General features: G+C 39.4%; 4 protein-coding genes across 4 annotated transcripts in view; 3 read left to right on the top strand and 1 right to left on the bottom strand.

Moving 5' to 3' along the window:
• The first annotated feature begins 1,588 nt into the window (after nt 1-1,588).
• On the top strand, nt 1,589-6,039 carry LOC124142739. Its single transcript, XM_046511374.2, has 5 exons — nt 1,589-1,873; nt 2,859-2,975; nt 4,192-4,270; nt 4,984-5,139; nt 5,493-6,039. The coding sequence occupies exons 1-5, from the start codon at nt 1,697-1,699 to the stop codon at nt 5,576-5,578; spliced, it is 615 nt and encodes a 204-aa protein (XP_046367330.1). The 5' UTR covers nt 1,589-1,696; the 3' UTR covers nt 5,579-6,039.
• A 4,601-nt stretch (nt 6,040-10,640) lies between these two features.
• On the top strand, nt 10,641-15,687 carry LOC124142740. The gene is made up of 6 exons (XM_046511376.2): nt 10,641-10,654; nt 11,039-11,240; nt 12,058-12,174; nt 13,827-13,905; nt 14,632-14,787; nt 15,141-15,687. The coding sequence occupies exons 2-6, from the start codon at nt 11,064-11,066 to the stop codon at nt 15,224-15,226; spliced, it is 615 nt and encodes a 204-aa protein (XP_046367332.2). The 5' UTR covers nt 10,641-10,654; nt 11,039-11,063; the 3' UTR covers nt 15,227-15,687.
• A 1,478-nt stretch (nt 15,688-17,165) lies between these two features.
• Nucleotides 17,166-23,670, bottom strand: LOC124142742 (cilia- and flagella-associated protein 299-like). Its single transcript, XM_046511379.2, has 6 exons — nt 23,516-23,670; nt 21,599-21,729; nt 20,438-20,528; nt 19,397-19,539; nt 18,232-18,361; nt 17,166-17,357 (listed from the first exon to the last, which is right to left on the bottom strand). The coding sequence occupies exons 1-6, from the start codon at nt 23,621-23,623 to the stop codon at nt 17,259-17,261; spliced, it is 702 nt and encodes a 233-aa protein (XP_046367335.1). The 5' UTR covers nt 23,624-23,670; the 3' UTR covers nt 17,166-17,258.
• A 109-nt stretch (nt 23,671-23,779) lies between these two features.
• LOC124142741 (trichohyalin-like) overlaps nt 23,780-27,759 on the top strand; it is an 84,780-nt gene continuing 80,800 nt past the window's right edge. Inside the window, exon 1 of the mRNA XM_048400735.1 lies at nt 23,780-24,189. The gene's annotated coding sequence lies outside the window, so the exon portion shown is untranslated. The remainder of the gene's footprint in view (nt 24,190-27,759) is intronic.

The raw sequence follows: 27,759 nt of genomic DNA, 5'->3' as shown, positions 1-27,759 counted from the left end.
AAATAATCATCAATGCATACTGATACCATGAGTGGCCTGTTGACTAAGGTGCAGCTGTGTATCCCTTTGTCAGGCAAGGATCTGCTGATCATGTATCTGAATCCAAGATTCACCCAAATTATGATCCTAAGTCTGCACCATTGCTGTGATTGTTGCTTTCAGTGATGTGCACCACTTCTTCTTGCCATACCAAACAAAATGATGTTTAGTGCAGCCAAAAACCTGTGCTGGTAAATATAAGGAATTAACACATGGCAGAACAATAACAACCAGTACTGATCACTTTTCTAGATTTAATTTTTATTCTCTGGCACAACATTTTGTAAACGAATTAACCACCCTTGATGTGCTAAGGGAGATAATCCATGATATCTAACTGATACAAGGTCGGTTGGAAGAAAAGGGGGGGGGGGGGGGGGGGGGGGGGGAACGTTGTGATGATGATAATAAGACAGCCTTGCTGGGGGTGGTCAAATACCTGTCAGGCCTCGATATGGGGAATTAGCTATTGGGAGCTAGCCTTGAAACAAGAGAGGAGAGAGCTGTGAGGTCCTTATGGTATATTCATACAAGTGACAAGGTGACTCTTGCGTTGACCTGATGTTTTTTCTCCTTGTAATGTGATCAGAGCAGTGGGGTAGCCTAGTGGTTAAAGAGTTCGCTTGTCATGCCAAAGGCCCAGGTTCAATTCACTACATGGGTACAAAGTTTAACATGCTTTGGTATTTCTGATAGTTTGATAACCAAGGAGAATGTGGCATGGAATAGATAGAACCATCTGAATCAAAGCAGCAGTGTAGTGAATAACATATTTAAGTCTAAACAATGTCTTTTGAAATCACAGTGATTTCTAAAAAGTACACTACACAACATATATCCCTTGTTTCATAGAAGCTACACAGCATATATCCTTTGTTACACAGGAGCTACACAGTATATATCCTTTGTTACACATCAGAAGCTACACAGCATATATCCTTTGTTATACAAGAGCTACACGGAATATATCCTTTGTTACACATCAGAAGCTACATAACATATATCCTTTGTTACACAAGAGCTACGTGACATATATCCTTTGTTACACATCAGAAGCTACACAACATATATCCTTTGTTACACAAGAGCTACACTGCATATATCCTTTGTTTCATAGAAGCTACACTACATATCCTTTTGCACACAAGAGCATACACATGAAAGGACACTGTTTTTCGCTTAACAGTAAGTTTCTAAAATTTGTCATGGGATATATCGCTGTATGACTGAATTATTGCACATGTGACTTTAAATATTAACACACAGGACATCATGGCTAAATATCTTTGTAGTCCTTTTACTCCGATTTGATACCTTTAGAGAGGTATTATATCTGGTAAAAAGATGTGTTTTTAATGAGGTTGCTTCATACACTAATATCATCTTTTAACATTAGATTCACTGTGTCAAAATCAGTGTTTAAACCTCATCAATAACTTTGGTTATCAATTAACACACACCCTGGGGGGAAGCAGACGTATGGGGAAGCTGTTCTCATCACATGATTTTGTCATCATGTGATAGGTCTGCAGTGTAAACATAATTGCAAGGTGACTCAATAGATATTTATAGCAGACGACACATACAGTGTATGTGTGCTGGAGGGTACATGACCTAGATTTTCCTACCAGTACAAATACGACAGCGCTACCTTCAAATGCGACACTTCACGCTACAGGGCACCTATTGTATCGTTTTCAAGATGGTGGCAATCTACATTTTCCTGATCTGTGTGGTGTCGTCTGCTCTGGCAAAAGACCCACCAAAATGTTGTCTCCGCGACAGTTGGCAGGCTTACGCTGTACAACCAGAAATGCTCAGCCTAGACCCGATGGTAAGTAGACAGCTTGTGTTGGAATGGAAAGAAGATTTATTAATGTAGAGCCGTGTTTGACTTGACAGACATATGGGTGTTATACCCAACACTTCTCCGTCTTACTACTGACAGTTGTGATGCCTCTTGACATACTGTACATCTTGATAAGGACGTATCGGTGACTGAGTGAGTGTAATTACGAGAGAGGAGCGTTATTTTCATATATAGTGCTCCACCTTTGTCAGAAAACACAAATCGATTCATACATAAATAAAAGCGACAAAAACTCCCGCATTAACAAGAAATCTCTGCCAAAAGCAGAGTCGATTGTGGGATTCTGTCTATATCATGAGCATGTGCTTAGGAATCACTATCAAATAGTGATAATAGGTGTTCGGAGAGACAGGGATGTAGAGCTGATTCTCTGGGAAGCATAACACTTAGAAATGAACAGGGTCGATCGTCATTAAGAATATGCTCGTGTTTCAGACATATTTACAAACATAACCCAACTGTTGGGAGATGGCAGGCTTGCATTCAAACTTTAACTGTTGTTTAGGAGAATGAAGTATCATCATTGTAAGCCTAGAGCTTCCTTAGACATCACAGACAAAATATGTGAAAACGGAGACCACGTTTTATGGTCTCTGGTGAAAAGCAGGCGTACGTAGTTATAACAAATCAGAAAGACAAGCATTCAATCTGTTACTCTAGCATGTGTAAATATGTCAGCTACAAGTTGTTTACTCTAACGTGCACCTTATCTCAAGACAAAATTTCCACTATAATCTGTTTACTTGTAACCCTTCTCTAAATACAACTTCCGATATAATCTGTTTACTCGACTTGTAACCCTTCTCTAAATACTACTTCCACTATAATCTATTTACTCGACTTGTAACCCTTCTCTAAATACTCCTTTCACTATACTGCATCTGATTACTCGACTTGCAGTCATTCCCTAAATACTTCTTTCACTGTAATTTGTGTACTCGACTTGCAGCCCTTCCTGCAATTCTACTCCGACTTGATCCTGAAGAAGGAAGCCCAGCAGACTTTTCAGTTAACCCCAGGGTCTGCCCCTGTCAAAAGCTACAGGATGGTCACCGACCACAGCAAAGTAAGTCCTGCTATTCAACCTACTTTAGCTGGACACCGACCACAGCAAAGTAAGTCCTGCCTTTCAACCTGCTTTATCTGGTCACCGACCACAGCAAAGTAAGTCCTGCTATTCAACCTGCTTTATCTGGTCACCGACCACAGCAAAGTAAGTCCTGCTATTCAACCTGCTTTATCTGGTCACCGACCACAGCAAAGTAAGTCCTGCTATTCAACCTGCTTTAGCTGGACACCGACCACAGCAAAGTAAGTCCTGCTATTCAACCTGCTTTATCTGGTCACCGACCATAGCAAAGTAAGTCCTGCTATTCAACCTGCTTTAGCTGGACACCGACCACAGCAAAGTAAGTCCTGCTATTCAACCTGCTTTATCTGGTCACCGACCACAACAAAGTAAGTCCTGCTATTCAACCTGCTTTAGCTGGACACTGACCACAGCAAAGTAAGTCCTGCTATTCAACCTACTTTAGCTGCTCAATGACACCAACAATCTTACAATGGCGTGTCACTGCAAGGGAAACAGGAAACTGCTTACAGGGTGTTTGAATAATTTATTTTAATTGCAAAGGATAATACAACAAGATTAATATTGTCAATAATAACGAAACGATTCTTTTGTCAGTGATTGATATGGAAGGTATACGACAAATTATGACAAGGACAACTATTTGTGACTGGTTGCCTGATGGTAAACATCGTAAGGATTTGTACTACTCCTCTAGGGTGTCGCATGTTGTGGTGTTCAGGCTGGCACTGTGGTAAAATACACTTGTTGTTTTAGCTTGCACTGATTTGGTGAAGTGTCATTAACAGTAAACTGCATTATAAGGTGTAAATTGCTAAAATAATACAATGATACCTAAATGCGCATATTTATGTTGATGTAAGCAAATATTCGCTTTCTTTCTTCCAACTATCAGTCATTCCATGAGAATTTACTCATCTGCCCTTTTCTACAAAGTGATCATCGTGCTACTACCATGGTAAATCTTACAGTTTATGTCTTCATAGCACTGTGGAACAGACCCCTGATATAACAGAGAGGTGCAACTGGCACCAGCCTGGGTGGTTATATTGTATAACCTGACAGACCAGTGACATGTCATCGTACACCGACGGCTCATCTGAAAGACCCAAGTATTCCGGAACACTGGGTTCTGCATATACGACTGAGGTATAAAACTGCATCCCCTTCATGTCTATGTGTATATTTTCAGGGAAGGACGTACAGGATCTCTCCAGCCGGCGTGTGCACATCCTTTCCTAACATAGTCCCTATGATCCCATGTATACCAGGTGAGCATTAACAAGGAACAGGCACTCGATTCTGGGGATGAATGTAGGTGTCTGGCGACCTGTACTTGTCGGTAGAGGCGACTACTACTTCTGCTAACATATTGTAATACGGCAATGCAGATCCAAGTTGAAAGAACGTGTTCCACAACCCGGTTCACTTCTTGGGAATAACTATGTTTAAAACGGAGGCGACTAAATTGACAGGGTTGTGAGACTGGGTGACATGGTTGAATGCATCCCAGATGCGTGGATTGATGATGCCCATGATGTCCATCACAGGAATGTCTGGTCCAGACCCTATTATTTACAGACTGCCGTTATTTGGTTTGAAATATTGCTGTTTCTACACTTTGAGCGATATTCCAGCTATTTCACGACCGAGGTAGGGGGCAACGGGAATCGTATATATGTGGAGATCTGTGTAACGAGCTAACACTTTAACCAGATGATTCCTCCGCCCATCCATACAAATGTTGAAAACTGCTTCCGCTATTTGTGATGGTAACACTGCAATGGTGAGTGAGGGTACATAAATACACATGCATATGGGGAATCAAACCCAGACTTGCAGTGTGACGAGCAACCATTTTAACCACTACGCTACTCTACTGGCCATCGCCAATACAAACAGTCAAGAGTTGCTTTCGTCATTGGTGATGGTGACACAGCAAGAACACCAGAGGCTGATGGATGCCTACTTTTCCTCCTTACAGATTCTGCGACATTCCTTGGTGAAAGCTACGTTGGTGCCCCTAAAATTGGCGTCGCCTTCAATGTCTGGAGATTTTCGATTGAACCTTACAAGCTCAACATTACCCTGAGCGTGGCGCAAGATTCTTGTATCCCCATTCTGGAGCGCATCAGTAGTCGTAAGTTCCGTCATATACTTGCATTGGTTACTCTTTTAATTTCCCCATTGTTACAGTATTTCAGTGACATGAGGGAATGTCAGCTCACTGTGGGATGAAACCCTAAAGTTTGACAAAGCATATAGGCATTTACCAAATCGGAGGTAACACATGATCATCTAAGGGAGGCAACTCTCCTCTGTGAAGTGCTCAGTCTTTGATAACTGGCTCACCTGGGCCTCCGTAAGATTAATATGAAACATCATCATAATGAAGCTAGTCATCCATTTCTCGTACAGTCTTTATCTAAATGAAAGATTTCAGTGATGACCATGAAATATCATGATGCATATCAATGCTTTATATTGTTTCAGCTAATGTTAACATTAGCCTGTCCTTCAGCGGATTCTCAAGTCCTCTTTATGACAAGTCGGTGTTTGACGTGCCAAGTGGCTGTTAGCAGGACCTGCATGACAGTACCAAGACCTGGTCTGGCCAGGTAGCGATTGATTAAGACTAAAGTACTACTAATTCATGAGAGATAGCTCTGCGCCTCGTTTCACAACACGGTCTGACCGCTAAGCCTATGTAATCGTATGGGGGTGACAGTTATCTAAGATAGCTTTATGAAAGGGCCCTGATAGGTGTTATAGAATATATACTAGAGATGTTTATTATTATAAATATCCATGGTTATGATGGGCAAAAGATGTGAATGTATGTGTACACATTAGTTCATTTATCATATACACATGTCATTGTAAAAAGTAGATGCATTGTACCAGAGACCATACAATAGTTTTATGGTCTCTGATTGTACTATTGGCCTTGATGCCTAAATTACTGAATAAACTGTCTCTCTGTCTGTCTGTCTGTACAAAGTGGAAATTTCATGATCATGATAATAAAATATTTACTTAACTTCACACGTCCTTATTTTTACTTGTTGAGAAATGTTGGAAAACCGTTCACTGATATGGACCTACTCACAAAGAATCACACAAGGGGCAGAACTCTGAAAAGAACTCAGAAAATAAGATAGGATCACTGAAGATCTATCTGTATAGATCAGAGGTATCCAACATTGTATGTTCAATATATTTATACTATGACAACCAGGAAATAATTGAGTAAGGACTAGACGACAAGTAGATCAGATCCCACATTGTAACACAATCCTGTTGAGTCCTCTTGCCTAAGAAGCTCATTGAAACTTCTCTACTCTCCCACAGGAGCAACATGGAAATGCATGCTTTTGTTGGTGAGGAATTATAGTAAACTAGGATCTAGAAATAATCATCAATGCATACTGATATCATGAGTGGCCTGTTGACTAAGGTGCAGCTGTGTATCCCTTTGTCAGGCAAGGATCTGCTGATCATGTGTCTGAATCCAAGATTCACCCAAATTATGATCCTAAGTCTGCACCATTGCTGTGATTGTTGCTTTCAGTGATGTGCACCACTTCTTCTTGCCATACCAAACAAAATGATGTTTAGTGCAGCTAAAAACCTGTGCTGGTAAATATAAGGAATTAACACATGGCAGAACAATAACAACCAGTACTGATCACTTTTCTAGATTTAATTTTTATTCTCTAGCACAACATTTTGTAAACGAATTAACCACCCTTGATGTGCTAAGGGAGATAATCCATGATATCTAACTGATACAAGGTCGGTTGGAAGAAAAGGGGGGAAAAACGTTGTGATGATGATAATAAGACAGCCTTGCTGGGGGTGGTCAAATACCTGTCAGGCCTCGATATGGGGAATTAGCTATTGGGGGCTAGCTTTGAAACAAGAGAGGAGAGAGCTGTGAGGTCCTTATGGTATATTCATTCAAGTGACAAGGTGACTCTTGCGTTGACCTGATGTTTCTTCTCCTTGTAATGTGATCAGAGCAGTGGGGTAGCCTAGTGGTTAAAGAGTTCGCTTGTCATGCCAAAGGCCCAGGTTCAATTCACTACATGGGTACAAAGTGTAACATGCTTTGGTATTTCTGATAGTTTGATAACCAAGGAGAATGCGGCATGGAATAGATAGAACCATCTGAATCAAAGCAGCAGTGTAGTGAATAACATATTTAAGTCTAAACAATGTCTTTTGAAATCACAGTGATTTCTAAAAAGTACGCTACACAACATATATCCCTTGTTTCATAGAAGCTACACAGCATATATCCTTTGTTACACAGGAGCTACACAGTATATATCCTTTGTTACACATCAGAAGCTACACAGCATATATCCTTTGTTATACAAGAGCTACACGGAATATATCCTTTGTTACACATCAGAAGCTACATAACATATATCCTTTGTTACACAAGAGCTACGTGACATATATCCTTTGTTACACATCAGAAGCTACACAACATATATCCTTTGTTACACAATAGCTACACTGCATATATCCTTTGTTTCATAGAAGCTACACTACATATACTTTTGCACACAAGAGCCTACACATCCAAGGAGCGTAAGAATTCAGAATGTTTTGCTTGTCAGTAAGTTTCTACAATTTGTCATGGGATATATCGCTGTATGACTGAATTATTGCCCATCTGACGTTAAATATTAACTCACAGGACATCATGACTAAATATCTTTGTAGTCCTTTTACTCCGATTTGAGATTCCGGGGTAGAATAGGTCAGATTCGCTGAATTGGTTGATGCATGTCATCGATCCCAATTGCGTGGATCGATGCCCATGATATTAATAACTGGATCGTCTGGTCCAGACTCGATTATTTACAGACCGCCGTCATATAGCTGGAATATTGCGGCGTTAAACAACAAACCAACCAACCAAACAACTCCGATTTGATACCTTTTATGGGCGGCCATTCGGTTAAAAATACAAAGTTAAAGAAAGGGATAAAAGTACACAATAATGGTCAAATATTACGAATAAAGAACTAAATGTTACTAATAAAGGTCAAATACAAAACAATGAGACGCCGGTTAAAAAATAAAAAGTTGAAATGAAGGTCAAAAGTACACAATATTAATAGTCAAATGTTACGAAAAGACGTCATAAGAAAAGAAAGAACAATGTGTACGAAAGAAAGTCAGTGAGCACGAAAGGACGTTTACAATAAAGAACGTCAGTGAGCACGAAAGGACGTTTATTACTTGCCCGTGAAGAGATCACCCGTTTAATAAACATACAGCTTTATTACACATTGTGTTATACCAAAACGCGTGCTTATGTACTCTCGGAACACGTTTCACGAACAAATATTGAAAGCTCTCAACATCCCTTGGCGTATTCAACGACATAGATCACTGGGAGGAGCTTATGCACACTCGATGACCCCAGCAACCTTGTTGCTAGGCTGACGTCACATGGCATTGTTTCGCCGATGGATCTTGCAACAAAATTCAACAAATTACGTCATCGGGTATTGTGACGTCATTGTAAACTTTGAGGTGCAAGGCGCCGTTCCACAAGGCGATCGTACTCTAGCGCAACGACAGTCGTTAGTCTAAGTTAAATTATGTGAGTTGTGATAGCCTTAGCACTACGATAATTTTGTGGGACGAACGCCTGAATTCTAAAGCTGGACCATTGTATGATATTAAATTCATACATTTCAACTTTTGACGTGTTTGAAGTATTATTCAATTGGATTATGCCATGGATCGTGTAGGTGTCAGCCTATTTACACTCAACAGTATAATTCTAAAAACATTATAAATGACAAGTAATAAATAAAATACTAAACTCGCTCTCGTGTAAAACCAATTTTATGAAACTCGTGAATAGTTGTGGTATCTGACTCGCTTTCGCTCGTCAGATACCACAACTATTCACTCGTTTCATAAAATTGGTATTACACGGGAGCTCGTTTAGTATTCTATATTTCTATTATAGAACGTCAGTGTGCACGAAAGGACGTTTACATTATAGAACGCCAGTGAGCACGAGAGGACGTTGACAATAAAGAACGTCCTTTCGTGCTCACTGACGTTCTTTATTGTAACGTCCTTTCGTGCTCACTGACGTTCTTTATTGTAACGTCCTTTCGTGCTCACTGACGTTCTTTATTGTAACGTCCTTTCGTGCTCACTGACGTTCTTTATTGTAACGTCCTTTCGTGCTCACTGACGTTCTTTCGAACACATTGTTTTTTTTTTCTTTTCTTATGACGTCTTTTCGTAACATTTGACTCTTAATAATACTTTCGACCTTTGTATTAGTTTAACCGGCGTCTGTTTGTTTTGTATTTTGACCTTTATCAGTAACATTTAGTTCTTTATTCGTAGTATATTTGACCTTTATTGTGTACTTTTGTCCTTTTTTCAACTTTGTATTTTTTGACCGAATGGCCACCTATAATATATATGCCTTTAGAGAGGTATTATATCTGGTGAAAAGTAGGGCTTCCACGAGTCCAAATTTTTGGACTCGAGTACCCGAGGGGTGAAACTCGACTCGTACTCGAGTACCCGAAAATAGGTCGTCCTTTAAGAATATTGGTTCATTAGATAAAAATTGCCATCTAAAAGTATTAAAACATGTTATAAGTATAATTGAACTGCACTGAAATGTGAATAGAAAGCGTCCACGGAACTTGTTTATCTGTCAAAGTGTATGGAAGTGTTCAGTGTTTGCTTGTGACTGCACTAATCTTAATCACGACCTTCAAAAACATTACGTCACGTCTACAAATACAACAATACATATTGAACACAAACCAAGTTTTTTTTCTGACGATCAGCGTTTCTTACGACACCTGCCAACAAGCACGAACAATAATTCGCAGGAAGAAAATCGATCATGTGCATCCCGTGACATACACGTATACACAGCTGCTGGGCTGCAAGACTAAGGCCGCTAAATATGGAAATGTAGTACTAAAAGTTCATTCATTCATGAGTTGGTCACGTTTTCAAACTGTACCAAACTGTCGACCTGTCGCTTGATTTGTAAGCACTGAAATAGCACATATATACCACCTAATCAGTTGGCATTTGAGTCGGAGCAAAGAAGCAATAATCGCCTTGATACATTCAATTTCTTAAAGTCGGGAAGGAAAAACAATAATTACGTCTATGTTATGTGACATTCTCAATTGTTCTAATGTACATCTACTTTCTACAAAGAATACATTATTCAAACAATATTAAAACAGAGTGATCTCCCCTTATCGAGTACTCGCGTCCGTTATCACTAAAACCGAACCGGCCCCGAGTGCTCGAGTACTCGTTGAAGCCCTAATAAAAAGATGTGTTGCTTCATACACTAATATCATCTTTTAACATTAGATTCACTGTGTCAAAATCAGTGTTTAAACCTCATCAATAACTTTGGTTATCAATTAACACACACCCCCGAGGGAAGCAGACGTATATGAGGAAGCTATTCTGATCACATGATTTTGTCATCATGTGATAGGTCTGCAGTGTAAACATCATTGCAAGGTGACTCAATAGATATTCATAGCAGGCGACACATACAGTGTATGTGTGCTGGAGGGTACATGATAGGGCTGGGACGGGCAACTCGGGTACTCGGGTACTCGGGTCGGGTGGGTGCTGAGTAGGACCCGGGTACCCACAGGACTACCCGGACCCGTGGTTATCACGTGATATATTGTTTCATGACAAAAATTCACTATATAACTGCATAGTTACATGACAATTTTAAGTCTCTAATGATCGCATTTCTTCATGACTATGAACACGTTCCTTCTGACATATATATGTTTGAACAAAGCTAAAACTTCATCATTTTATACGTGTATCTATACATTTTGCTACTGTCAAACTATTCCTAAAGTGGACATGTTGTACCTATCTCTTGACACCATTAGCGGGTGCCCGGGTAGGGTCGAGTAATAGGGGTGTGGGTACTCGGGCAGTAAATTTGGACTCGTCCCAGCCCTAGTACATGACCTAGATTTTCCTTCCAGTGAAATACGACAGCGCTACCTGCCAATGCGACACTTCAAGCTACAGGGCACCTATCGAAGCGTTTCCGAGATGGTGGCAATCTACATTTTCCTGATCTGTGTGGTGTCGTCTGCTCTGGCAAAAGACCCACCCAAATGTTGTCTCCGCGACAGTTGGCAGGCTTACGCTGTACAACCAGAAATGCTCAACCTAGACCCAATGGTAAGTAGACAGCTTGTGTTGGAATGGAAAGAAGATTTATTAATGTAGAGCCGTGTTTGACTTGACAGCCTCTTGACATACTGTACATGTTGATAAGGACGTATCGGTGACTGAGTGAGTGTAATTACGAGAGAGGAGCGTTATTTTCATATATAGTGCTCCACCTTTGTCAGAAAACACAGACCCGTGAAGATTCCGGGGTAGAATAGGTCTTCAGCAACCCATGCTTGCCGTTAAAGGTGACTTTGCTTGTCGTAAAAGGCGACTAACGGGATCGGGTGGTCAGGCTCGCTGACTTGGTTGATGCAGCTCGCTGACTTGGTTGATGCATGTCATCGATCCCAATTGCGTGGAACGATGCTCATGATATTAATCACTGGATTGTCTGGTCAAGAATCGATTATTTACAGACCGCCGTCATATAGCTGTAATATTGCTGAGTGCGGCGTTAAACAACAAACCAACCAACCAACCAACCAGAAAACACAAATCGATTCATACATGAATAAAAGCGACAAAACCTCCTGCATTAATAAGAAATAATTAAGTCTATTGTCATTAAGAATATGCTCGTGTTTCAGACATATAAATAATATAAACATTTACTCTAACATGCACCTTATCTCCATACACAACTTCCACTATAATCTGTTTACTCGACTTGTAACCCTTCTCTAAATACTACTTTTACAAAATCTGTTTACTTGACGTGCAACCCTTCTCTAAATACTCCTTTCACTATAATGCATCTGTTTACTCGACATGCAGTCATTCTCTAAAAACTACTTTCACTGTAATTTGTGTACTCGACTTGCAGCCCTTCATACAATTCTACTTTGACTACAACTTGACGAAGGAAGCCCAGCAGGCTTTACAGTTAACCCCAGGGTCTGCCCCTGTCAAAGGCTACAGGATGGTCACTGACCACAGCAAAGTAAGTCCTGCCTTTCAACCTGCTTTAGCTGGACACCGACCACAACAAAGTAAGTCCTGCTATTCAACCTGCTTTAGCTGGACACCGACCACAACAAAGTAAGTCCTGCTATTCAAACTGCTTTAGCTGGACACCGACCACAGCAAAGTAAGTCCTGCTATTCAATCTGCTTTAGCTGGACACCGACCACAACAAAGTAAGTCCTGCTATTCAACCTGCTTTAGCTGGACACCGACCACAACAAAGTAAGTCCTGCTATTCAACCTGCTTTAGCTGGACACCGACCACAGCAAAGTAAGCCCTGCTATTCAACCTGCTTTAGCTGGACACCGACCACAACAGAGTAAGTCCTGCTATTCAACCTGCTTCAGCTGGACACCAACCACAACAAAGTAAGTCCTGCTATTCAACCTGCTTTAGCTGGACACCGACCACAACAAAGTAAGTCCTGCTATTCAACCTGCTTTAGCTGGACACCGACCACAACAGAGTAAGTCCTGCTATTCAACCTGCTTTGGCCGCCTCCGTGGTCTTGTGGTAGAGCGTCCGCCCGGAGAGCGGAAGGTCCAGGGTTCGATCCCCGGCCGCGTCATACCAAAAGACGTTAAAAGATGGTACTTGTTGTTACCCTGTCTGGCGCTCAACATTAAGGGGCTAAAACAAGGACTGGTCGGCTCGGAGTCAGTATACTGTGTCTGAGTGGGGTATTGATGTTAAACTGTGGCATGGTATCTCAGTGAGCTAGCACTATACAAGCAGCCACAGACACACACGTGCATGCACGTCGCTATATAAGTGCAATAATCTTGGACGCGACGTTAAACCCAATTTCACCTCACCTCAACCTGCTTTAGCTGGACACCGACCACAACAAAGTAAGTCCTGCTATTCAACCTGCTTTAGCTGGACACTGACCACAGCAAAGTAAGTCCTGCTATTCAACCTGCTTTAGCTGGTCTCTGACACCTACAATCTTACAATGGCATGTCACTGCAAGGGAAACAGGAAACTGCTTGCAGGGTGTTTGAATAATATATTTTAATTGCAAAGGATAATACAACAAGATTAATATTGTCAATAATAACGAAACGATTCTTTTGTCAGTGATTGATATGGAAGGTACACAACAAATTATGACAAGGACCGCTATTTGTGACTGGTTGCCTGATGGTAAATATCGTAAGGATTTGTACTACTCCTCTAGGGTGTCGCATGTTGTGGTGTTCAGGCTGGCACTGTGGTAAAATACACTTGGTGTTTTAGCTTGCACTGATTTGGTGAAGTGCTAAAATAATATAATGATACCTAAATGCGCATATTTATGTTGATGTAAGCAAATGTTCCAACTATCAGTCATTCCATGAGAATTTACTCATCTGCCCTTTTCTACAAAGTGATCATCGTGCAACTACCATGGTAAATCTTAGAGTTTATGTCTTCATGGCACTGTGGAACAGACCCCTGATATAACAGAGAGGTGCACCTGACACCAGCCTGGATGGTTATATTGTATAACCTGACAGACCAGTGGCATGTCATCGTACACCGACGGCTCATCTGAAAGACTCAAGTATTCCGGAACACTGGGCTCTGCATATGCACGACTGAGGTATAAACCTGCATCCCCTTCATGTTTATGTGTATAATTTCAGGGAAGGACGTACAGGATCTCTCCTGCCGGCGTGTGCACATCCTTTCCTAACCCAGTCCCTATGATCCCATGTATACCAGGTGAGCATTAACAAGGAACAGGCACTCGATTCTGGGGATGAATGTAGGTGTCCAGTGACCTATACTTGTCGGTAGAGGCGACTACTACTTCTGCTAACATATTGTAATACGGCAATGCAGATCCAAGTTGAAAGAACGTGTTCCACAATCCGGTTCACTTCTTGGGAATAAATATGTTTAAAACAGAGGTGACTAAATTGACAGGGTTGTGAGACTGGGTGACATGGTTGAATGCATCCCAGATGCGTGGATTGATGATGCCCATGATGTCCATCACAGGAATGTCTGGTCCAGACCCTATTATTTACAGACTGCCGTCATTTGGTTTGAAATATTGCTGTGATGAGTGAGTAGGTTTCTACACTTTGAGCGATATTCCAGCTATTTCACGACCGAGGTAGGTGGCAACGGGAATCGTATATATGTGGAGATCTGTGTAACGAGCTAACACTTTAACCAGATGATTCCTCCGCCCATCCATACAAATGTTGAAAACTGCTTCCGCTATTTGTGATGGTAACACTGCAATGGTGAGTGAGGGTACATAAATACACATGCATATGGGGAATCAAACCCAGACTTGCAGTGTGACGATCAACCATTTTAACCACTACGCTACTCTACTGGCCATCGCCAATACAAACAGTCAAGAGTTGCTTTCGTCATTGGTGATGGTGACAGCAAGAACACCAGAGGCTGATGGATGCCTACTTTTCCTCCTTACAGATTCTGCGACATTCCTTGGTGAAAGCTACGTTGGTGCCCCTAAAATTGGCGTCGCCTTCAATGTCTGGAGATTTTCAATTGAACCTTACAAGCTCAACATTACCATCAGCGTGGCACAAGATTCTTGTATCCCCATTCTGGAGCGCATCAGTGGTCGTAAGTTCCGTCATATACTTGCATTGGTTACTCTTTTAATTTCCCCATTGTTACAGTATTTCAGTGACATGAGGGAATGTCAGCTTACTGTGGGATGAAACCCCAAAGTTTGACAAAGCATATAGGCATTTACCAAATCGTAGGTAACACATGATCATCTAAGGGAGGCAACTCTCCTCTGTGAAGTGCTCAGTCTTTGATAACTGGCTGACCTGGGCCTCCGTAAGATTACTATGAAATATCATCATAATGAAGCTAGTCATCCATTTCTTGTACAGTCTTTATCTAAATGAAAGATTTCAGTGATGACCATGAAATATCATGATGCATATCAATGCTTTATATTGTTTCAGCTAATGTTAACATGAGCCTGTCCTTCAGCGGATTCTCAAGTCCTGTTTCTGACAAGTCGGTGTTTGATGTGCCAAGTGGCTGTTAGCAGGACCTGCATGACAATACCAAGACCTGGTCTGGCCAGGTAGCGATTGATTTAGACTAAAGTACTACTTATTCATGAGAGATAGCTCTGCGCCTCGTTTCACAACACGGTCTGACCGCTAAGCCTATGTAATCGTATGGGGGTGACAGTTATCTAAGATAGCTTTATGAAAGGGCCCTGATAGGTGTTATAGAGAATGTACTAGAGATGTTTATTATTATAAATATCCATGGTTATGATGGGCAAAAGATGTGAATGTATGTGTACACATTAATTCATTTATCATATACACATGTCATTGTAAAAAGTAGATGCATTGTACCAGAGACCATACAATAGTTTTATGGTCTCTGATTGTACTATTGGCCTTGATGCCTAAATTACAGAATAAACTGTCTGTCTGTCTGTCTGTCTGTACAAAGTGGAAATTTCATGATCATGATAATAAAATATTTACTTAACTTCACACATCCTTGTTTTTACTTGTTGAGAAATGTTGGAAAACCGTTCACTGATATGGACCTACTCACAAAGAATCACACAAGGGGCAGAACTCTGAAAAGAACTCAGAAAATAAGATAGGATCACTGAAGATCTATCTGTATAGATCAGAGGTATCCAACATTGTATGTTCAATATATTTATACTATGACAACCAGGAAATAATTGAGTAAGGACTAGACGACAAGTAGATCAGATCCCACATTGTAACACAATCCTGTTTAGTCCTCTTGCCTAAGAAGCTCATTGAAACTTCTCTACTCTTCCACAGGAGCAACATAGAAATGCATGCTTTTGTTGGTAAGGAACTATAGTGTACTAGGATCTAGAAATAATCATCAATGCATACTGATATCATGAGTGGCCTGTTGACTAAGGTGCAGCTGTGTATCCCTTTGTCAGGCAAGGATCTGCTGATCATGTGTCTGAATCCAAGATCCACCCAAATTATGATCCTAAGTCTGCACCATTTCTGTGATTGTTGGTTTCTGTGATGTGCACCACTTCTGGTGAAATACCGTAATAAAGAAAAATAGTGTTCAAAGCAGCCGAAAATGTGCCTCACTCTCTCACTCTTACTCCTTCCGGCCTGAATATTGTGAGGTAAATATAAGGAATTAACACATAGAATAACCATAACAATCTCATTAAAACCAGATCTTAGTTTACACTACTGCTAGAGAAAGATCTGAGCACTTCCCGGTGAGGGTTATGTCAGAACATGACCTGTAAAGGGATGTCCTCAGATCTGTGTGTAGCAGTATAGAGAGTACTTAAATTGATTTAAATGAGTTTCGAACCACAACAGCCAATACTGATAACTTTTCTCTCATTTAACTTCTTTTCTCTGACACGTTTTGGAAACACATTTACCTCCCTTGATGTGATAATCCATGATATCTTAGGAAGGTTAAAAAGAGTGAGTGGGTGAGTAAGTATAGGAGAAATGGTTTGGTCTACTTATAAACCGACTCATCGCATAGGCAACGTTTTTAATTAAATAACTGTAATAAAAACTCTCAAATGTATAACCTTTATCGGAGATGAAATATCGCCTGCAGTCGTGAACTCAGTTCAATAAAACTGGTGACCTCAGCACCTGGGTTTCGCAACAGTGCGAAATCTGCACATGCGTCTCGCAATGGCACGAAATCTGCACGTGCGTCTCGTAGGCTGTTCGTAGTTTTTGTTCTATCAAGCTCCTGCAAGGTGTTACAATAGTTGTAATACATCCTGCGAGGTGTTACAATCGTTGTAATACCTCCTACGAGGTGTTACCACAATTTCAAAAACTCCATATCGAGTTACACAAACAGCCAGTAGGTTTATAAGTATGGTTAAACACGGCTTTTAGCTATACTTCAGCAATCACGGATGGGGACACCTGAAATTTGCTACACATTTTCACATGTGTGTTAAGAAGAAAGTAGAAGACTTGTTATGGTGATCATTTATTTACACATAGACATAGTATGACTTCACATGTTTAGGTATATATGGGGAAGTAAAAAGTGACTCTTGCGTTGACACCTTATGTTTTCCTCCTTGTAATGTGATCATAGATGACAACTTGGATGAATCTCGGTGTCTCTACCACTGTCCGTGTGGAATTGTCTCCCGGAGTCTGGGCCTGCAACATGTCGCCATGGAAACACATGAGTTGAACACATCTCATATGACATTGCATTCTTATTATAACTGACCACTCAACTACTTGCAGAGGCATATGGGTGACAATGTAATACCGATAGTCGTGAAATATGCTAGTTCCCATTCTATTATTGGACAGGGTTAGAAATAACTGCACAGTTGAGTTGGGCTGTTTTCATCTTGGGGAGGTAACTTTTAGCAAATATGATATTTTAAAATTCTTGAAGCAATCTTTAATGTCAACAATATGATTATTGATATTGAATCATTTAACTTATTGTCATTTTTTTATCATTTGCAAAGAATTGTTTCGTTCAATTTACAACAACTGGACTAGCGACTTTCTATCTGGGCAGGTAACTTTTGTGAGTTGCCAGTCCGGCTGGCTTGCCAGATTTTTTTGTGAATTATCAACACTGGCTTTGGTATTCTTTTTCTGTACATAAATAAAAAATATTGTACTTATTATCATACTGAAAGTTAGATGAATGGATAGAAACTGCATAATCAAAGGAGCATTATAGGTAATATACCAACAATATTTGTGGGGATTTTTCCATGAAATTGTGTGCTCAGTCTTCACTTAAAAAATATCTCCACAAACATCCAAACTTATTTTTGTTCAGTACAGTATTTGAGTTCGTGAGTGAGTTCTTGAGTGAGTTCATGAGTTCTTGAGTGAGTGAGATAGGTTTTGAGTTCTTGAGTGAGTGAGATAGGTTTTGAGTGAGTGGGTAAGTGAGGGGTGTCGCATGACCTGACCAGCAATGGTAAAGCTATCAAGTGATGTATCAAACAATCAAGTGATTGATAGTATGAGCAACAGTGGTTTGGATTAAAACTGTTCAACTCACCTTTGGATCAACATTGATAATTTTCCTGTCTCTTTTGTTCTTAAAGAGCAGACCTGAGGCATTTTCAGCTATCACCTGGTAGTTGGGCGTAGGGTTGGAGGTGGAGGTCTGAGTCTCCCAGTTGTAGAAGCTACATAACAGACAGATTGTTACACATCAGTAGCTACACAACATATATCCTTTGTCAGACATCAGTAGCTACACAACATATATCCTTTGTCAGACATCAGAAGATACACAACATATATCCTTTGTTACACAGAAGCCACACAACATATATCCTTTGTTACACATCAGAAGCTACATAACATATATCCTTTGTTACACATCAGAAGCTACATAACATATATCCTTTGTTACACAGAAGCCACACAACATATATCCTTTGTTACACATCAGAAGATACACAACATATATCCTTTGTTACACAGAAGCCACACAACATATATCCTTTGTTACAGATCAGTATCTATACAACATATATCCTTTGTCAGACATCACATATATCCTTTGTTACACAGATGCTACGGAACACATATCCTTTGTCAGACATCAGAAGATACACAACATATATCTTATGTTACACATCAGAAGATACATAACATATATCCTTTGTTACACATCAGAAGCTACATAACATATATCCTTTGTTACACATCAGAAGCTACATAACATATATCCTTTGTTACACATCAGAAGCTACATAACATATATCCTTTGTCAGACATCAGAAGATACACAACATATATCCTTTGTTACACATCAGAAGCTACATCACATATATCCTTTGTTACACATCAGAAGCTACATCACATATATCCTTTGTTACACATCAGAAGCTACATAACATATATCCTTTGTTACACATCAGAAGCTACATAACATATATCCTTTGTCAGACATCAGAAGATACACAACATATATCCTATGTTACACAGAAGCGACACAACATATATTCTTTGTTACACATTAGAAGTTACAAAACATATATCCGTTGTTACACAGAAGCTACACAATATTGCTAAGCAGCAAGATAAACGCTGAACATATCGCAACAGTTTCAGATATTGATAAACAGAAAGTTTGTCCTTAGATGGTAAGTAAAACAGAACTAGTTTATGTGAAACTATATGAGTCACTTACACTTCAGGCCGTCAAGTCATACCTTAAGTCTGATGGTCTAGGTAACAATCTCTTGCGACCTCCAAAATAAGGCTCAAAATCCTCAGTCTTCAAACGATGAGCGTAGTCTATGTAGCCAGAAATCTCCTGGCCTCTGGCATTCTTGTCACGGATGAATATTATTGTCTGAAAGTTGATAATTGTTTAACAATGACATACGCACAACAGATAAAAGCAGTAGAGATTGGAGTTAGATTGTACGCATCTTTCAACAGTACTTCAGTTACATCACAGTGTGCCAGCTAATGTTGAAGGAAAATCAAACTGAGAAAATGATGGAGGTTGTAGATCTTTACCAACTTTACCAAACCACAAATATGGGTGTACACAAAGAATCATAACTGGTCAAATAGGGGATCTGAAGCCACAATCAGCAGATCCTGGCATATCAAAGGGATGCAAATGTGAACAATACAAAACAGCGATTCATTCCCCAAAAGCAGATGTATTTCTGACACAATCCAGGTCAACAATGCAAATTCAACGATTTGATAAACCAATGTGAACTTGAAACAAACAGTAGCATAGAATAGTCTCATTGACTGATTCACTGTAGGTATGAAACTATCAAGATCGGGTGGTAAGACTCGCTGACTTTGTTCATGCATGTCATTGTATCCCACTGTGTAGACCGATGCTCATGATGTCAATCACTGAGTCCAAATTTGGACTTTTTACAGACTGCAATCACATAACTGGATATGTTGCGTAGCTTAAGCAGTGTCGCAGTTGAACTGTTGTGTAGCTTCTGATGAGAAGCAATTCTGAATGCAGCGTTAAACAACATACAAACAAACAATTGTAGGTAGGCAGGCTATTGGTCATGTGAAGCGGCAAGGTTCAGATCATATTTTGCAATACGGTAATATTATTTGCGAGGTGATCCCTCCATATATGCAGGGCTCATATCTGATTCTCCTGTTGTTTCTAGATAGGTGTATGTAATAGTCCACATTTCCCAACACAACCTTGTGTTCCACATGACAGATCAAGTATCGAGAAAGTAGGTGAATGGCTAACTTACTGTCATCTTGCCACTTCTGTTGGCTTCCTCTCTCTGAGCCAGAGCTTTTGAGAAAGGATCTTTCAGGTCCTTGCCAGAGCTTGCCAGTGTTCTGTGACATCATCATAACAGAGTGAGTAATTCATCATCAAAGGTCAACTGAAGTATTATCAAGTTTATGTCTTGTTTTGATGAGGTAACAGTGTCAATATCAGGCACAGAATGCATGTGAAGGATGTTGGCAGGTATGGTTTTGTGTTTGTAACTCAACTCAAACATTGTGTACTGGGAGTCTGTCAGCAATAGATTTAAGTCAACATATGGTCAATATAAAGTGATGCTGCTGAGAATAAATGACTAATGGTCAATTCATCACAAATACATCGTCATATATCAAACAAAAATATATTAATTCCCATTTTATAATTTTTATGGCAGGTATTGCTTAAGGTAAAGAGAACGAGAGTAGCGCCCTGAACCTTCATTAAACAATGACATTACTGCACTGTCATCTTCCCGAGGCAAGAGAGTTAACTGACTATAAAAGTCCAGTTTCCACCCTTGCCGAACTAGACTGGTATTATGGAGTTACATTTTGGCTGGACTAACGAATCTATGCATAGTCCAATCAAAATCGCTCACTGAAATCGAAATCCGGTTCGTAAACTGTCATCAGAGACCATATACTATTATATGGTCTCTGCTGTCAGGCAAATTTTGGTCGATTGCAGGATTTGTACAGCATGTCCACCGCCAACTCGTTGTCAACAGATATTTTCCAAATCTTTTCAAGTTTTTTATCAAGGTGCTCACGTGATTTTATGCACTTTGCATTGTAATACCCGTTTTATCACAATATAGATCTTGATTGTTGATCAGATCGTCTTTACTGGGCGCCGCCATTTTTTTAAAAGCAAATGCAAGTGATACAAGAGGTGGAATCTGATCGGTCCATAGGAGAGGCATAGAAGGGACATAACCTGAACAGCCACTGGTGGTGCTCCGATCGAGCCCAGGAATTCAAGCCTAGTTTGGCAAGGGTCACTTAACTCTCTTGTCTCGGGAAGATGGATCTATGTGATTCCAAAATATTTCAGATGTTTACTATCAAAGAATCCTACTGAACACAATCAATATGTCATTGTAGGATTAGAAATGATTAAGCATATATATTTAACCCACTTCTGTTGGCTGCGTTTGGAAAGTCTGCTAGCCTCTGCTGCCCGCTTCCTGGCCTCAAATTCCTCACGCTTGAGAACCTCCCCACTGCCTCTGTAGCCCAGCTCCACCAACTGACGTGCAAGCTCTTCATCCTATGAAAGACATTAACCACAATGAGAAAGACTTTCAGGAAATATAGCAAGAAAACTGATGCGCCAAAGTGAGACTCTCTCAAATCAAAATGGTCATGGTATTATTATTATCATGTAACCAAGGTAACAGAAATTTGCTTAAAGGCAAATATTGCTAAAACCATGTAAAAATATCAAAATGGAAAAAGTAAAAATGGCATCATGGTAATGACATTTATTAGCACAATATTGAAGGAAAAGTAACTTTTATGCAAGTTGGCAAGTTTATCAGTGGGGGATCTATTTGCCTGGACATTGAATAAGAAAATCATATCTTTATTTCATCAAAATGAGTCATTGTCTATTGACATATTATATTCGGACCCTGTGGTACCGCAGCATTCATCGTATCGCAGCATTTGCGACTTCTGGTAGTTCACTTGAGAAAAAAAACCTCGCGGAATTTTACTAATGCAAATCAGTAACCAGGAAGTGCTCGTTTCGAAAAACAATTTCAATTTCTGCGGAATGTTGCATCTACTGTAAGTAAGGATTTATTAACACGTTGATACTTAGTTCTGGCATCTTTTTAATACTGCCCTACCCCTATCTAGCAATGGACTACAATATAACCCATGGTTTCCTAAGTGAATTTTTTCTATCGATCTGAACTTGATCATCTGCATATTCCTGGTGACAAGTAAGGTAACGGAGGTGATGTAGTCCACACATTATTCCTGCTATGTGGCCACAATTTCTTTGGAGATAATAAGGGCACTAATGCCATACTTAGCAACATGTTCTTCACCAGTAGCCTAATGATAAATACATACTGTTGCCTTTAAAGGAGTGCTTTTTATACATGTATTGTTAACTTTAAACATTTTTTTCCACTTTTTTTGACAAATTTAGTTTCTTACATTTTTTAAAATAAAAATCTAAAAATAATTTTTTATGATCCTTTGTTATTGATTTGATATTTTGTTTCTTACTTTTCGGTAAATATGCATTAAATGCCTACAAATTATTTACACATACTAAATTTTACTTCTGCCGTGTTTGCACTTGTCTGGATAAAATCACTGGAGTCTGGCATCATCATACTTAATGGTCGGTAGAATCATGTCCTGTTTTTGTCTTATTAGGACCTCCATACACAACTTGGTCTCTCCCTTGTCAAACCGAGAACGATGCCCAGTGCACACTTTCGCTCGGTGCGACTAATGTAATTATTAAGTAATGAACTTTTATCGGTAAAATATGCATAGTTAGATCAAACAAATGACATCTGAACATGAATAATCATAAAGGTTAGCGAGTTTGTATTGTTCTGCTTAGCATGCATAACAAGTACTGCAATACCCCGAGGTTGCAGGTTATATGGTCTAGATCTGTATGTGCATGTGTAGCTGGACACTTGAGAAATCTTTATTGTGTTGTAAACACTATTAATGAATATCATTTAGGATGTTGGAGAAGCATACTTTATGTATCTCACACTTGTGTCAGTATTAGGCCTATTGTCATTTATTTGGATTGCAAAATAATGTTCGGCCTGGGCCTTTCATGTGACCTGGACTAAAAATTTAATTATTATGAAGATTAAAATGAATCTGCCTTCCTCAGCGACTAGTATGGTTATGGAATTACAATCAAATATGCAGGGTTTATCTCTAATATGGTGCGGAAAAGATAAACAGACAATGTATATTCTCGATGAAAACATCACTCCTACCCCAAATGATAATCATGTCATAGTCTTATTCTACAACATCACTGATTAGTAGTAAGTTATCAAAAACACTACCTCGAGATAATATAAATCCAGGGACGTTATCTGTGAATCCAGAAAATCTTCATATGTGTTGAATTCTGTGACAATATTGTCACTTCCACTCGGTACCTCCTCCTCCATGCTGAAGGTTGTTTACATGAGACCTCTCACCAACTATGAACTGACGGATATACCGACGTGTAAGAAAATAGTGCACAGTTTAATATTAATCTCAACAATGATGAACAAGCAGTACATACAAAATGTTATAAAGGCTGGCACTATATGTACACATTAACTTTAGGTTATACACACAAAGCTCGTATATGCTTCTCATAGCTGTGTTTCAATGACGACACATTGTACCGGTACTCGCGTAAGGATACATAGTTTTCCATAGCAACCTGAATGGAGTCACGTTTTCATGGAAACTGGCGGGATGGTGACGCCGAAGTTTGAATGTCAAAATAGCGAAAGCATTGATTTGACATGTCGCCAGTATAGTGTCATTTAAATCGTAATAGAATAATTAATATTTTGTGAATGACTATCTCCTAGACGACCTCTGTTCTGTATCCGTGACTGCACGTCGGCTGCTATGGAAAGTGTCAAAGTTGCCGTTTTGTAGTCAACTCGATGAGATATCAACACTTGCAAGGAACAACTTAGGGTCTTTCTATTAGCTTATTTAACAGCCAGGGTAAAATGTGAGTATCCTTTCATTTATATGTCTTCAGCTACCATGCCTTTACAGCGTGTATTCAGTGTTTGTTGACAGGGGGCACCTGCTTTTATTAACAAAGGGCACCTGCTATTTAACTGTTCAGAAATTTGCATATGATGACAAGATCGCCGTTCAACTTGTCAGTACGCTAGTTGTATCGTCGTGATTGTGACCTTTTCTTCAATTATTAATTTTGTTTGTGCCAGATAATGAGATTCATGACATATTTTTGAAATGATCATGGAATATCATAGTTTTGTGAAATGATTCAGAAATCGTTACGAGGTTCGATGAGTCAAATACGTCGTTTTTGGATGAGTGTAAGTTTTGTTCATGCCACACATGTATAATAATTAATTAATAATGTTTTTCTCAATTTATTTTCCCTCCGGCATATAATGGGGGATATAAATAGCAAGTCGTCATCTGGTCTTTCGTTTCCAGAGCATTACTTGAAAACCGTGAAAGATTTTTCATCCAAACTTGTACATGTAATGATCAGGGACTGAAGTGGTGCCTTTTTTCGTTGTGGATGCCGGTGGAATCTGTCATCTTCTGATGACTTGTTATATTTGTTTCTTTTTTTATCAAATCTAAAAATTCACAGGTGCTTATATAGATACCATGGTTACAATATCAACTGATCACCAGTATGCCTTACTGTCAAACAGGAGTGTGAGTTTTCTTTCAATTTCGTTTTGTGTTGGCATGTACAAATGATGTAGAAATTCTCTGGAAACAGAATTTAATGTTTATATGGAGTCTGTGCCAAAACCGAATGAGTTTACTGGCCCGTACTTTGTTATTAAATTAGAATTGTTTTAAGTTTATTCTTGTGTTTTTACATTGATAATTATTGGCTGAGCTTACTTGACTGAAGACAGTTTTACCAGACTCCGTCTTCAGATTAATTTTGGCTAATGTCAAAGACTGTGTATATGTAGAATGCTATGTTCCCATTTTCTGGCATATACTGGATATTGATTTATTTGCAAAAATAAAGATTGCCATGTGTATTTTCTTGTAAACTGAGCTGGAAATAGCAACCAGCAGTATGCCCATTTTAACATTTTCTACCAGTCTACCTATAACCTCCAGAGAATCCAGGTAAACAAACAGTTTATAACAAATTTGATCAATAATAATGTGAAATTTGAGGTTAATTATCACTAGACATGATGATTTACCACTTAAATTGTTTTTTTCTGTTTTGCTAGGCATTGTTTTATATGCAAAAGTAGGATTGACATGTGTATTTTCTTGTAAACTAAACCTGAAATAGCTACCAGCTGTGCGAACATTTTTATGCAATGATCGGATGAATTGTATATGAAACTATTATTATCCCCCGCCGCGCGAAAGCGCGAAGCGGGGGATATAGTATTCACGACCGTCCGTACGTCCGTCCGTACGTCCCACCTGTTTGTTGCCGCGATATCTCAAGAACTAAACACTGGATTGTCTTCATATTTGGAACTATGGTGTATATACAGACTCCGCAGACACCAGTCGGTTTTGGTGACCTTGATCCCATTTTCAAGGTCACAGCAGACAAATCTGCTTTTAGAGTTGGAAAACGGTGTTGCCGCGATATCTCAAGAACTAAACACTGGATTGTCTTCATATTTGGAACTATGGTGTATATACAGACTCCGCAGACACCAGTCGGTTTTGGTGACCTTGATCCCATTTTCAAGGTCACAGCAGGCAAATCTGCTTTTGGAGTTGGAAAACGGTGTTGCCGCGATATCTCAAGAACTAAACACTGGATTGTCTTCATATTTGGAACTATGGTGTATATACAGACACCGCAGACACCAGTCAGTTTTGGTGACTTTGACCCCATTGTCAAGGTCACAGCAGGCAAATCTGCTTTTGGAGTTAGAAAACGGTGTTGCCGCGATATCTCAAGAACTAATCGCTGGATTGTCTTCATATTTGGAACTATAGTGTATATACAGACACCGCATACACCTGTCAGATTTGGTGACCTTGACCCCATTTTCAAGGTCACAGCAGGCAAATCTGTTTTTGGAGTTGGAAAACGGTGTTGCCACAATATCTCAAGAACTAATCGCTGGATTGTCTTCATATTTGGTACTATGGTGTACAGGCGGGGGATATTTCGTCACTCTGTGACAAATACTTGTTTTATAAGAAATAATGTATTCCAATATCGAGTTATTTTAGTAGCAACCTTTACTATTTATTTTAAAATTATAATAACAATAAGCATAGCACTTTAAAACAACTGATTGCTACAGTTGGATATTTTTATGAACAATTTGATCAATCACTGTTGAGGCCTCCTACGTTATTGCTACAGCATATGAATGAAAACAAAATCATAATTGCAACCGACCAAAGTTGTATGTATTATATTGGGCAGTTCCAGGACTGTACCATAAATATCCACATAAAGGAACAATGTCCCAGTTTGATATCTTGGTAACAATGTGATATTTGAAAATATTTATAGCGTTTTGGGATATGAGCTGTGTTCATCTCTCAACTGATCACGTAAGTTAGTTTCAGGTGTTTCACATGGGTGTCAAGTCTCATTGGTCAGCTGAGATAGCACACGTGAGAAGTGTGTTCATGATGACCATTGTTCTTAAAAAAATCCATTGAGGTGTATAATAATGAGCAATCAATCAACAAACTATTGGATAATCCCTTGAACAGCGTGTGTTTTTACAAAGGCACTTCACGCCCAGATATGGGTGTATTCTGTCTGCTTTGGTATACCTACATATATTAACTATTACTTTTGACAAATCCACTTTGCAAGATAACAGTGATTAATCAATCAACGTATTATCGGTTAATCCTTAGATTGATGTTTTTTGTACCTCAACTGATCATATTTCTCTCTTACTGCGCGTAATATAACACGGAATACGTTCACCACATCAGACCTGGATTTATAACCCAATGTAAGATTGAATAATTACCCGAGATGACGAGAAATGCCAAATGCGAACCACTGATTGCTATATACCCTTGACATCCTCAGAGGCAGGGGTGCACATTATTGAGTTATTTTACATTTATATATGTATTTATGTAGTCTTTGTCAGGTAATCTGAATCTGAGTGGTTTTACTTTTAGTATGGTTAAACGTTATGATACATTCCGATGGCATAACACGAACAGTTCCGAATGACAGACCGGATATCGAGGGGCCTCATAGGAGATAGATCATGGCAACCCGCATGTGTGTCTTGAGAAGTCAACATTAATAGATGACTTCAGATGATTTGTCCTATCCTGGTGGTCAGGAGACTTCTACCACTAATACGTAAAGCCATTACCTGAGCATCATGAAGATAAATTCATAGGTGTATAGGTTTATTCCATGAAACATGGATGACGAGAAGGAAGAAGTAATTGTTGTGTTATATGCAATTTGCCCGAAAAATAAGGGTCGTTGCTGTTTTGAGTATATGAACTGAACTTCATTGATACAAAATAATGCACACTTATTTGCTGTGTACTGACCTACATAATTGTACGTACACATTTACTCATGCAGACGGATGTTGTAAGATGA

Source organism: Haliotis rufescens, unplaced genomic scaffold (genome assembly GCF_023055435.1).
Source record: "Haliotis rufescens isolate VD_foot unplaced genomic scaffold, xgHalRufe1.0.p SCAF_20, whole genome shotgun sequence".
Classification (NCBI taxonomy): Eukaryota; Metazoa; Mollusca; class Gastropoda; order Lepetellida; family Haliotidae; genus Haliotis; species Haliotis rufescens.
This window is presented reverse-complemented; position numbering and strand designations above follow the sequence as displayed.